This window comes from Acanthisitta chloris, unplaced genomic scaffold, assembly GCF_000695815.1.
Source record: "Acanthisitta chloris isolate BGI_N310 unplaced genomic scaffold, ASM69581v1 scaffold40868, whole genome shotgun sequence".
Classification (NCBI taxonomy): domain Eukaryota; kingdom Metazoa; phylum Chordata; class Aves; order Passeriformes; family Acanthisittidae; genus Acanthisitta; species Acanthisitta chloris.
In genome coordinates this window covers 8,473-21,828 of record NW_008686171.1, presented here as the reverse complement: position 1 = coordinate 21,828, position 13,356 = coordinate 8,473, and the positions used below count along the sequence as shown (strand labels likewise).

Sequence of the window (13,356 nt, the reverse complement as noted above, 5' to 3'; positions counted from 1 at the left end):
CCTGCCCTTTGCCTAAATGACCTTTCTCCCCTGTCCCTCCATAACTTTGGGTAACTGCTGCCAGCGAGTGCCACGAGGCAGTAACAGTGCTGTGTATTGTACTTTGTGTAGCTTATCGGCACTTCTCAGTATAGGTGGGAGGAACCATTACCTTTATTTAACAGTGGTTTTTCTTTTTTGTTGTTGTGTTTTACAGTTCTTTTCCCTGGTTCAGCCTGAACTATATACCAGGCCCTGCTGAAAATACCACCCAACAGTTTTCTTCTGCAGCTTATCCAGTTTCTCTTAAGTGCCCTGTACATATTGTATGTTTTATGATGAGATGCAGTTTCCTAATGTGTATTACAGAAACACTACTGGTATTTGCAAATATATAGTAACATTGTTTTATTGAACTCTCATTTTGGGGGCTTGGGCACATTAACAAATTAATCCATCTGTATAGGGCTTTTGCTGTTGGATAGAGTAAAAAAACCCCGAAAGATCCCTACACAATTGTTGCCTAGTAGGACCCTTCAAAACCTCTCTGTGCAGAGCAGGCAGTGAAATGAGCCACTTTGTCTTAGTTGGCTGCAAGACTTGGGGGCCAGAAGTTTCCTCTGACATGGCAGTGTGTAGCAGCATTGTTGGCACACTAAGCATGGCACATATTGGAACAATTGCATTTTACTGCACAGGTAAGGAATGTGCCGCACACACACCACACCCTGTCTGTCTGCAGCCACCCAGCAGCACCCACAGCTACACAGCCAGCCAGGCCTGGGGGCTGCACACACCTCCCCCTGTGCCAGCAAAAGCCCTAGGCTCAGCCAGCCCCACCTCCTGCCATACCTCCTCCTGTAAGCTTGCCAAAAACGTTACGTGGTAGGTGTAAAAAGCAAAACATAGTGAACTGTACCATATTATTAACCCCTAAATCCAACTTTTTTTGTCTTGTGTATCTTGATTTTTCTGTGTGCTTTGTAGTGAAGCAGCCGACACGAGTCGTTGTTGTAAAACAGCTTTTGAAAGTTGAGAGCACACCCCTGGAGAACCGACTGTGCTTGCTTACGTTTGGTTCATGACTTAAAAATCCAGTTCAGGTGATGAAACCTTGGCAGTGTTATAACAACAAAGTAGTGTGTATTGTGCTATCTTTTTTATTTATTTAATTTTTTTTTTTTGCTCTAGAAAACTTAACCATTTGTAGAGAAAAAGGAAACAGTTTTTTCACCCCTTTGACGTTTCTGACAAAAAAAAAAGTTAATGATAAATAGTAATAAGCCATCAAGCTTTGTATTTTAGCCAACATAAGTACTTTCAACAAACTCAGGTGGTGTATCAGGGAGACTTTGCTGGGTGTATTTGTGTATTTTCTGCCTCTGCACTGGGGTACACTCTAATGCAAGGCTGTTTCTCTGCAGGAGTCATTCCTGATGAGACTAAGGCTTTGTCTCTCTTGGCACCAGCTAATGCTGTGGCAGGTCTGCTGCCTGGAGGTGGACTCCTGCCCACTCCCAACCCACTCTCTCAGGTAGGCTGAAGCCAGGGGGGAGCACTGGGTCTGTTCTGCCTGATTCTCACTTCATTTATGCTGTTTTTTTCAGGACTGATGTCCTAATGCCAATTTTTAGAGTAGTTCTGTACCCTGATGGATTGTTACAGCTCTCTGATATGATTTGGGGCAAAATAATTGGAGGTGGACTCCTGCCCACTCCCAACCCACTCTCTCAGGTAGGCTGAAGCCAGGGGGGAGCACTGGGTCTGTTCTGCCTGATTCTCACTTCATTTATGCTGTTTTTTTCAGGACTGATGTCCTAATGCCAATTTTTAGAGTAGTTCTGTACCCTGATGGATTGTTACAGCTCTCTGATATGATTTGGGGCAAAATAATGCCAAGCTATGGGATGCTTCCTACAGTGTGCTCCTGGGATCCCAGGGGCCTGTTTGTTTCTGCCTCCGGTCCCTTCTCATCCATTGTACTTATGGATGTGACAAGCAGGAGAGATTTCATAGACTTTAGATGCATGAAGTCCAAGAACCTGTGAGATTCCTTTCCTTACTGGTCAGCTGAGGGGAAAATTGGAGCCCCCAGAGTTCCTGTGGAGGATGAGCAGTGAGAATAACACATTGCGGGAACAGCTCGAGGCAAAGCTCAGCTCTTCCTAGGAAACAGAGGAAGTACAAGTGACAAATTAATAAGAATAAAGCCTCATTAATTCTGCAGTTCTCCAACCTACATCTTCAGCTCCTGCTCAGCTGAAGGACCCCCTTGCCATGGAGCTGCTCACGAGAGCTCTAACCCTCTGTGGAGGGAAGAGCCTAAATGTAAACCTGGAAGGTCAAGGAAAGGGAGGGCAGAGCCAAACACAGCCTGGAAGATTTTGTTCATTAGGAACTGCTTATGTAAATCCCTGAAAAAGGTGGTTGAACCACCTTAAATTTAGTTTTCTCTGAGTTTCAGTCCATTTGATCGTGGGAATGTATTTAACACATCCGTTCCATGGGAATTTGGTGGAGAGTCAGTTGTTTCAGACACACTTTGACAGTGTGTGATTGGTTTCAGTGTCTGTCCGGATCATCTCACCTGAAATGGCCCCAATTGAGCTGCTTTCCTCAGGTTTCCAGAGGAATTTCAGGAATTCAACCCTGTGCTATTATACAACTTGCTCTTCCAGTAGCTTTCCAACCCCATTGCAACCGAAAGTCTGCAGGGATGTCACACTGTTGTATTGCCTTTCAGCATAAAGCATGTGAATCCTGAACTGAATGAGAAATGAGTTGTTTGCCTCAGAAACTTTCCATGATTTTCCATTTTAGCACTGGCAAATCATTTTAACCTCTTCCTTGAATTGGGTTGAATGCTTTTCTTTCTTACCTGTTTTCCCCCCTACCTGTCAGGATGCAGAGAAAACAAAACGTCATTCTGGGATGTTTATAGGAAAACCCCCACTTGGGTATACTAAGCTTTGGATTACCTGAATAAGGAATCTTGAAACTCAGCTTTGTGTGATGTTCCCTGAAGCTGAAGGAAAACCCAGCTGAAGTTTGCACATGTGTCATGCATGGAAATGTTGATTTGGTCGGTTTTTGTGTGTGAATGTGGCTGTGCTAATTGCTGTCCCTGTCCCAGATTGGTGCTGTCCCTTTAGCTGCTCTAGGAGCTCCTGCTCTCGATCCTGCCCTTGCTGCTCTCGGGCTTCCTGGAGCCAACCTGAACTCCCAGGTAGGTCACATCCCAAGCAGCCTTTGCTGTGTCCTCTGTCTGGTTTACTACTCCTTGTCATTTATATCAGTTTAACACTGAAAACTCCAGCGAGTGGTTTGTGTGAGCTCCTCCTTGGAATAAAGAGTCTGCTGGAGTATCAAATGCTGGGAAATAATTTGGGAATAGCAATCAAATATTTCAGATATTGTAAACTGTCAACCTAATTTGTGCTTACAGTCAAAAGATTGTTGGATTTTTAATTTTCCAGGTGTATAAAATACCGAGGAGAGTTAGAATGTAGTAATTAAAACTGGATAGAGAAGGCTCCAAGTACTCAGTAATAGTGGAATATTGGGCATATTTCTATGCATTTATAATACAAATTTGTAGAGCTGTGTTAAAATAAATACATTGTACATGTTTATAAATAGAATAATTAAGGTATCAGAGCCACACATTGCAGAGACATTTGTGTAGGTACAAGGAGTAATAATTTAGTGCATTGAGAAGAAATCCATCATTTACTACTCTCTTTTTACGTGGAGTAACAAGCAAATACTGGTGATAATGAAATTACAGCTGAAAAGATAAGCATTTTAAATGTATATTAGATTTTAACCTAATTTGCAGTGATGGAGGTTTGTTTCCTCTGCGCATTGAACATCTGGTTGTAACAAACTGATTGGGTTCACCTGTGAGCAGAACTAGTGAAGACTAACCCATTTTGTGGTTAATACCTGACCGGGAGTGACTAAGCATAACAACACCTGGATTTTCCTAAGAGCTGTGAAATGCACTTCTTAATGGAATTTTTAGCTGTTTCCTGTTCCTAAGTTGTGAATAGACAGCACCTTAGTTCCCTGCTGAGGCTCTGATCTCCTGCAGTAATAGCAAAGACCTGTACACACCAGCAGTGTCACTTCATACTGTTGTGCAGGGAAGAGCCTATGTTTGGCCCCTGTGGAAAATAAACCCCCTGAGCACTGCAGTGTGGTAGTCACACCCTCCCCACCCCCTCCAGTTAAACCAGATCAGTGTGCCTTTCCCTCTTTCTTTGGAGTACTTTGGTCTGGTTTTCCTTCTGTGGAGGCTTTGTGCCTTAGCCACAGCTGAGGGGATGTTCAAGGAAGATAATCTTGAGCACAAACATCTCCCAACATGGTTTTAACTTGGTTTCCCCCCCTCACATCTTCCAACATGGTTTTAACTTGGTTTTTTTTCCCCCTCACAGTCTCTTGCAGCAGATCAGCTCCTGAAACTGATGAGCACAGTGGATCCAAAGTAAGCATGGGTGTTAACAAATGCTTGTATTGCACTGCATGGGATGTGGGGAATATCTGTGTTTTTCTGCTGAATCTAACTGGCAGCTTGGACAGGGCTTGGAGCACCCTGGGCTGGTGGGAGGTGCCCCTGCCCGTGGCAGGGGTGGCACTGGATAGGCTTTAGTGTCCCAGACCATACCAGGATTCCCTGATTGTCTGAAGAGGCTCAAACTGACACCTGAGCCCTGTACCTCCTGGCTCCACCAGCACTGAATTCCTGCACCTCTCTCTCCCAGGTTGAACCATGTAGCTGCAGGTCTTGTTTCCCCGAGTCTGAAATCTGATACCTCCAGTAAAGAAATAGAAGAAGCTATGAAGAGAGTCCGAGAAGCACAGTCCCTCATTTCTGCTGCTATAGAGCCAGGTAATTCCAACCCTTAGATGGGCCAGGCACTGCAGGATGGAGCTCTGAGCTCATGGGCTGCAAAGCACTGGCTTAATGCCCGTGCTTTGTCCTGACTTCATAGTTAGAGTTGGTTAATCTCCCTACAGTGAATGCTCCATGTGTCCTGCAGAATGGGGCAGGAATAACATGCAGGACACATCTTCCACGTGTTCTGCAGAATGGAGGAAGAATAAGCTTCCATGTGCCCATCAGAATGGGACAGAAATAATCTGTTGTTTTCTCCCAAATCCCTTTATTTGAAGATTACAGACTGCCCTGCTGGAAGCTCCTGCTGCAGTGGCCTTGCCACGTGACACCCTAGTGGTGTTTGTTCTCAGGGATAATTTCCTGTCTCAGCTCCTGATCTGTGCAAGTGTGTAAATAATTCTCTTTTTGGAGCTTGTTTCAGTAGATTTAATTTTAGAACAAGCTGCAGCAACTGTCAGAGCCACCAAACCTAAAAGGCTGAAACCTGAACACTGAGAATACAGTTTTGCAGTCTCCTGATGGTTCTTGGGAGAGAATAAACCTCCTGTTCTTCCCTTAGTTCAGACAGAAGCACTGCTTGCTGAGCTTTTGGGAAAATTCTGTCATTTGAGAGGCTCTTTAGCTCCTCAGAAATGGCACATTTTCTGGGATGTTCATAAAACTTTCTGTAGCCCTGCAGCCATCAGCTTTTCACTGTCTGAAATTCAGTGTGTTTTGGATTTTGGCTTCAATTATGTGTTATTTTATGTCACATACAAGTCTGTCCTGTGTTCATTCTTTCTGGCCTCTGTTCAGGAAAAGGGTAGCTAAACCTTAATTCCAAGTATCAAAGTCAGTTTTCTCTGTCTGTTTCTACCTATTATATGAAGCTCTGTGTCCTTTCTGTATAAAGCCCTTTAGAACACTGAAATAACACAGTTTTTCCTATGTTTTCCCCATTTCCCTGCAGACAAGAAAGATGAGAAGCGAAGACACTCAAGGTCGAGGTCACGCTCGAGGAGGAGGAGGACACCTTCCTCCTCCAGACACAGGTACTCACCTCATGTGCTTTAAACTCCTCACACAGCTGAAACAATTCCTTCCAAAATACTTCTTGGAAGGGACACTTAGATTTGGGTCAGTGCTGTAAAGGTTTGGTCACATTTCAGTGTCACTTACCTGAGTTCCTCTGCATAGGCCTGAGAGTTTCCTGCAGAGGGAGGAGGAAGAGCTGATTGATTGATGATTGGTTTGGGTTTCTCTATCACTGTGCACTGCAAACCATGAATGCTGAGCCTCCCCAAATGTCCCATGTCTGACTGCCACATTCATGTGTCCTGGCAGACGGTCCAGAAGCAGATCCAGGAGAAGGTCCCATTCCAAATCCAGAAGCAGGAGGCGATCCAAAAGTCCAAGGAGAAGAAGATCTCATTCCAGAGAGAGAAGCAGAAGGTCGAGGAGCACATCCAAAACCAGGTAATGGCTCAGGAGATCCAGTCCTGACCAGGACAGTGTCTGTCCCCTGTGCTGGCACTGCTGAGACACTGACAGTCCTGGAGGCACTTCTGGGCCCCTCATGACAAAACATTGAGGGGCTGGAGGTGTCCAGGGAAGGGAGTGGAGCTGGGGAAGGTCTGGAGCACAAGGAGTAGCTGAGGGAGCTGTGGGGGCTCAGCCTGGAGAAAAGGAGGCTCAGGGGGAACCTTATGTCTCTACAACTCACTTCCCTACATAGCAAATCAGGACCTGCTGCTTGTACAGATTGAAAATGACTGGAACTTAATGCTCTTTTTTTAACTTAAAAGGGATAAAAAGAAGGAAGAGAAGGAAAAGAAACGATCTAAAACTCCCCCCAAAAGTTACAGCACAACCAGGCGATCCAGAAGCACAAGCAGGTACAGGGCCTGGGGGTTTCCTTGGGCTGTTTCCAGCATGGTTTGATTCACTTGATATTAAATAGACAGAACATTCCCATGCTAAAGCAACTGTTCTAGTGGGAGGTGTCCCTGCCCATGGCAGGGATGGGACTGGGTGTGCTTTGAGGTGCCTCCAACCCAACCTGTTTAGGATTCCATTGGGTGATGGTTCCATTGTGGATTTGTCTGTACAGGCACTAAAGCACCTGTACTCCCTGTGTCTATCAGACACTTTATTTTGCCCTGAAATTCTGATATTCCTTTGGGCTTAGAACAGTTGCTCCTTGCTCTGTATGTGTGAGGTCACTGCCAGGCTCTTCCCTGGCTTATGGGTGTGCCATTGGTTTATAAACTCCCCAGTTTCACTGGCAATTTTAACAACTGATCAGTTTTTATTTGCAAGAGAGTCAAATGCTGCAGGGTCTGTGCAGGTGGAGCAGGACACACTTCATCAGCTCTGGGAGCTTTGCAGTGCTCCCGGTGGTGACCACATGTTTGGGGTTACACATTCAGTCCCCCAGGGCAGGGGGAGGGCTGGGCTGGGGGACACAGATGCATTTGTAGCTTGAATAAGATAGAAGAGCTCAGTGGAAAAGGTCTAAGCTATGACTGGCACTAACTGGGAGGTGCATTGTGTCCTTGCTGCAGGGAGCGGCGCCGCAGGAGGAGCCGAAGCGGCACGCGCTCGCCCAAGAAGCCCAGGTCTCCCAAAAGGAAAATGTCCCGGTCCCCATCCCCACGGAGGTCAGGGACACACCTGGCTGAGGGAAAATGGAGGCTGGGGGGGTAATTCCCAAAGTGAGACCTGTAGGGAGTATCCCAGGGGACTGTGTCGGGTGTGGGGTGGGTCTCTGCCAGCTGTTGGCCCTTTCATCATCGTTCCATCAGCTCTGAGCACAGAGCTGCTCTGTCAGTGCCTGGAGCTCCAGGGGTGAGGGGTTCCAGGGGTGAAGGAGTAAGTAGGAGATGCCAGAGTTCCTGGTCCCCTTGGCTCTGTACAGTGGGAATCACCTGAGCTTGGGTGGGCCTGGGAGGTTTGTGACCCTCTCCCAGGATGGGGAACTTGAGGAGCTCCTTCATAAAACACTGGTGTGTTGTATTCCTGTTCTTCAGGAGTTGGATGGATGATTCTTGTGGGTCACCTCCAGCTCAGCATATTCCATGATTCTGTTTATCACAGCTTGGCTTTGTTGCTGATCCAGAGCTAAGAAACTGGGATTTGGGGGAGCTTTATGAATGTGCAGTGTGCTTCCTAGTTTCACACTGCCATTTTCCCTGGATTTGTAGTGAGCTATGGGTAGTGCTCTGGACACAGTTCCAGTCTTGGAATGCGGTGATGGTGTGTCTCACCCTCCTCTTGTGTCATTGTAGGCATAAAAAGGAGAAGAAGAAGGACAAGGACAAGGAGAGGAGCAGGGACGAGAGGGAGAGGTCCACAAGCAAGAAAAAGAAGAGCAAAGACAAAGAGAAGGATCGAGACCGGAAATCCGAGAGTGACAAAGACGTGAAAGTATGTTTAAACACCTGGGTAACCCCTCCCTGGGTAACCCCTCCCTGGGTAACCCGCCTAGATAACCCCCTTGGCTACCTTCCCTGAACAATCCACCCTGGATAACACCTTCCCTGGTTCCCTCTCTGCCCATACTCCCTGCACAGACCCTCCCCAGGGCAGGGAGGCAAATGTTAACGTGTCCTTTTCCCTGGCAAAGCAGGTCACAAGGGATTACGACGAGGAAGAACAAGGCTATGACAGTGAGAAGGAGAAGAAGGAGGAGAAGAAGCTGTCAGAGTCCTCCTCCCCCAAGGGCAAGGAGCCTGGGGCCGAGAAGGGCCCTGGGGACCCAGCCAGGGAGTCCAAGGTGAACGGGGATGACCACCACGAGGAGGACATGGACATGAGCGACTGAGCCTGCGCCACGCACCAGCGTCATTCCGTGTGGTTCCTTTATGCTGTACTTGTTATTCTCCACCTAGATGTCCCCAGCTCCGAGCTCTCCATGGTCTGTACCTCCTGATACTAACTCACACCCACAGCTTGCTAGAGAGGGACCCCCGTGGTGCCAGGCCGCATGCCCCTCCCACAGCATGGGCTGTGTCCCTGTAGTGCCCAGGGCCCAGCAGCACCGCTCAGCAGCGCAGGGAACGCTCTGGCTGCAGGGGGAGTGTGGCACAAATCTTGTCCTGCAGCCCCACGGCATCCTGGGAGACACTGAGGAGCTGAGGTGTGCCCACAGACACACCTGGGGATGGGCAATCCGTCGTGATCCATGGACTTGGCTCGGTGGGGTTTGGTTTTGGTTTGAGCCTTGAGCTAGGATTGGGTTTGGTTTGGTTTGCCCCATGGGTTTGGGTTGGCTTGGCCAGAGCTAAAATGCACTGAGGGCTTTGCAGTATGTCCTTCAGTTCCATTGGGGGTGATGAGTGCCACCCCAGGTGTGTGTCAGGAGCTCAACCCATGCAGCAGGTAGTACATTTTTAAAATGCCCTGGGTCTGCTTTTAAAGCAAGTCCACTTGATAATGTAATTTTTACTTGATCTCAAGTTGTACAAACTAATGAATTGTGTTCTGTCCCTGCAGCAAGTCCTGTTCCCCCTCGCACACAGTGATCCCATGCTATATGCAGAGTAGTTAGCAAAGCTGTTCCTTAGTTCCAGCAGCTCCAGAGCTTTTACTTTTGTGCAGGTAAAGAGACAAAGTAGGCGACAAAGTCTGTGCCATGTCCATGTACAGTTTCAGAAATTGTTTTACAGAACTTTGATAATAAAACCCTGAAATGTAATTCCTCTTCCTAGGAAACTTCCTCCTGTTTGTTTCCACCATCAACTTTCACCTCTTCCAGATTTAAAAGGCTGTAACAGCTCCATGTCTTCCAAACCTGCTTAAATCATTACACTAAAGGAATTACTTGACTTTGAGGGGGAAATAGGTTTAAATAGGAGTCTGGAGGTATTATGGGAGTGTGGAGAAGGACTTGGGGTGCTGTGGGTGAGAGGCTGGATATGCCCCACCCTAGAACCCCTGAGTGCTGGGCTGATCCCACAGCAGGTGTGGGAGGATTGTACTCTGTTGTCTGGCTCAGGTGAGACCTCACCTGTAGTGCTGTTGGTGCCCCCAAAGATGTGGAGCTGCTGGGGAGAGTCCAGGGGAGGCCATGGAGATGCTCCAAGGGCTGAAGAACCTCTGCCATGGAGCCAGCCTGGGAGAGCTGGGGCTGTCAAGCCTGGAGAAGCTCCAGGGAGACCTCAAAGCCCCTTCCAGTGCCAAGGGATAGGGGGACAGGACAAGGGCTTCCCTCTGCCAGAGGGCAGGGTTAGATGGGATATTGGGAAGGAATTGTTCCCTCTGAGGGTGCTAAGGCACTGGCACAGGTCACCCAGAGCAGCTGTGGCTGCTCCATCCCTGGGAGTGTTCCAGGCCAGGATGGATGGAGCTTGGAGCAACCTGGTCTGGTGGGAGGTGTCCCTGCCCATGGCAGGGGGTGGAATGAGGTGAGCTTTGAGGTTCTTCCAACTCAACCTGAATCTTTCCATGATTCTAGATGTACTTCTCGAAAGAAAAGTATTCCTAAATCTGCTTTATATATTCGTCTTGTATCCATCCAACATTGCATCTTGTGATCCAGGTGAGCCTAGTTCTGAATTTTGCAGGTAAACCCTCTGTAAGGACTGAACATAGCTGAGCCAAGTTCAAGCTCCTTTTCCCTCCCTCCCAGGCAGCTGTTTCCAACCTCTGCTTCCTCAGCTCCAGATGAATCCCTTCCCTTGTCCTGTGTAAAATGCGGGAGTCAGAGAGGGCAGAGGCTGTAATGAAAATGCAGGAGTTTATTTAGAAACCCTCAAGCCAATGCCCGTGCAGCACTCAGCAGTGCCAGCCTGGCCCGCCCTCCCAGCCCTGCTGTGCCAGGGGAAGAGCTCTGCATTGCACAGATGCAGCAGTTCCAGAATCCAACAGCTTCTTTTGGTCTTTATTCTAACAAATGATACAACCAAAACTGACTATGAGTGAGAGGAGAGAAAACCAGGGACAGAGCAGTGAAACGGAGGGGAAAGTGATTTGTTCCAGGGAGTTAAAAACTGTCAGGAAAATGAGTGAAACTGCAGCATTACAGGAGTTGGTTAATCTGGATTTAAACACAGTTCTCCTGCTGGGAATTACAACTCAGACAGTAAAATAACAGAGTGGGCTAGCAACAGAACATGGTGGGAGTCCAGCACAAACACAGCCACAGGGCTCTGGGACACACGGAGCCAACACAGGAGTTGGGAGGCGCAGGGAGGTGAGTGCAGTGGCTGACAGCAGCTCCTGGGGAGGAACTCTGACGCCTTCCCTTTGCCACAGCTTAAAGCAGCAGGTTGGAAGACCAGTGGAACAGTTTGGTTATACGACAACCTGTAGGATCCTTCCATAATTCGAGTTAGCAAAATTCCTGGTTGTCTTTATAGCCATAAAACCCTCAGGACAAGCCATGGTGGGACAGAAGCACAGCCCCCAGAGGGCTCCAGGCCCTCCCCAGCCCCAGGCACAGCTTTCTTCCTTCTCATATGCTGTGTCTGCTCCCCCTGACCCCTGCAGTGTCCCTCAGCAGAGGGTCAGAGATTACCACCCAGCCTGTGCTCCCCCCTGGACACAACATCCAGCTGCTGTTGTCCAGGAAGGTGTTTCTGGTCATGCAGGTGTTCCTACCCGCCCCCTCTGCAGTGATGTCCCTCTTGCCACCAGCTCCAGCTGACACACAGGACACAAAGCTCTGTCCAACTACCCCCTGACTCTGTGTTCACTCACTGGCACCAAACCTTCCCTTAATACCCAGCGGTGGCCTTGAGGAAAAGTCAAGCTCAATCCTGCTAGCAAAATGAACTTCCCAAAGCTCCAGGAGCAGGAGATGGGAGTGGAGAGGGACCCTGTGCCCACAGCACAGCTGGGGCTGAGGCTCCCTCAAGCCAGGCCCACAGACACTGTGCAACACAAAACCCTGGGGACAGAACAAGTTTCAGTGGAGAACACATGGATAAGGAATGCAGAGTCCCAACTCCTCATGCCTGGGGTGCTGCAGCCTGGCCCAAAGGTGGGCTCAGCCCAATGTCCCTCACTGAGGATTCCTGCAGTGTATCCATGGGGAAAACATGCCCCAGGGTGTCCCTAGGTCTGAGAACTTGGCCCTGGGAATGCTTCAGACAGAAAACACATCCCCAGGGGTTGGAGGGAAACGTACCTAGAGCAGCTCCAGGAACCCATGGGGCTGACACAGACCTGGGGGGGGTAATCCCAGGGGAGTCACATCCCTAAGCTCCACAGGGAGCAGAGGAGAAGCAGCTGAGTGTGGTCACTCTGCTAATGTAAAACAACTCTCCAGTCACCCAAATCTGTGCCACACATACCTCAGATGAGCAGAACCCACCACAAGCCCTGCTGCCAAGCAGGTGTCAGAGGGAGCAGCTGTGGAACCTCTGACCTGCAGCCAGAGGCCATGGGAATCCCAAAGAACACTTCCAGGCCCTGCACTGGGCTCTGAGCAGGCCTCATCCAGAGACAGATGGAGCCACAGGACCCTCAGTACCAGCCCAGAGCTGTCCTGCCCCACAGCCCCAGTGCTGGGCACTCCTTCCACAGAGCCAGGGAGGAATTGGGGATAACCAAACGTGAAGTAGCACAAACCTGTGGCTCCTCTCTGCAACATTGAGGAAAGGATTTCTGACATTCACCTAGGGGAGAAACCTCCCGTCCCTGCTGGAATTCCCAAAGAACTGGACACCCCTGTATGGCACCTGCTCTGGCTCCACATGAGTCCTGCAGCCACACAAACATTCTGCCCTGGCTGGGCACTAGGGAAGGGCACAGCACTGACACCTGTGCTGTCCCCACAGGCACTGACCCAAGCTCCAGCCCAGTCCATCCCAGCTGGCTCCAATGAGCAGCACTAGCTGTGTCAGCTCAACCCAGAGCTGTGAAACACCTCCAGAATTCGTCATTACTTGGGGGCCCAAGTTCCATCATTCCCAAGGGATGTTCCACACCTGCCCTGACACAGCACTGAAGGAGTTATTTCCCTTGGGTTCTTTCCCTGTATAGTCTTACTTGGAATTGGAGTTGGAATCAACAACTCCAGTGTGCTGATCCCAGGCTACAAAGCTACACCACTCACCTGTCCCAGCTGTCACCTATAGGTTCCCAGTGGTGCTGAAGACCAAATCCTCACACTCCAGTGCACCTGGACTTGGCTGACAGTGATTCCCTGGGACTCCCCCTTGGGTGTGGCTACTGCTCTTCTCCAGAGCAGCCTCTCTGGGCTGAATCAGATTCCAGCAGCTTGGAAGGACACCTGGCCCACAGGTGTATTTCCAGGTGTGCCTGACACCTTGCTCTGTGCTGAGCCCCTCCCTGGATCCCTGTGTGGGCAGCACAGCTGTTCCCTCCACTGAGCATCAGTGATCCTATTCATTATAAACTTTGATCCTTAACTCTATGGAATTCCAGAAAAAGTTTTACCTACAGTGCACAAAGAATATAATTTGGAAAATATTTACAGTTTTGTACAATGACACCACAGCACTTGAATCTAAAGTTCTTCATACAAACAA

At 48.9% G+C, this 13,356-nt stretch overlaps 1 protein-coding gene across 1 annotated transcript in view; it reads left to right on the top strand.

Annotated features, from left to right (window-relative positions):
• The window catches only part of SRSF11 (serine/arginine-rich splicing factor 11), a gene marked incomplete at its 5' end in the record, with an annotated part of 11,407 nt that extends 2,723 nt beyond the window's left edge, over positions 1-8,684 (top strand). Inside the window, 10 exons of the mRNA XM_009080003.1 lie at positions 1,404-1,513; positions 3,113-3,205; positions 4,419-4,468; positions 4,746-4,873; positions 5,832-5,913; positions 6,206-6,337; positions 6,667-6,756; positions 7,426-7,521; positions 8,149-8,287; positions 8,490-8,684. Coding sequence (XP_009078251.1) covers positions 1,404-1,513; positions 3,113-3,205; positions 4,419-4,468; positions 4,746-4,873; positions 5,832-5,913; positions 6,206-6,337; positions 6,667-6,756; positions 7,426-7,521; positions 8,149-8,287; positions 8,490-8,684 — 1,115 coding nt within the window. The remainder of the gene's footprint in view (positions 1-1,403; positions 1,514-3,112; positions 3,206-4,418; positions 4,469-4,745; positions 4,874-5,831; positions 5,914-6,205; positions 6,338-6,666; positions 6,757-7,425; positions 7,522-8,148; positions 8,288-8,489) is intronic.
• Positions 8,685-13,356: the final 4,672 nt, after the last annotated feature.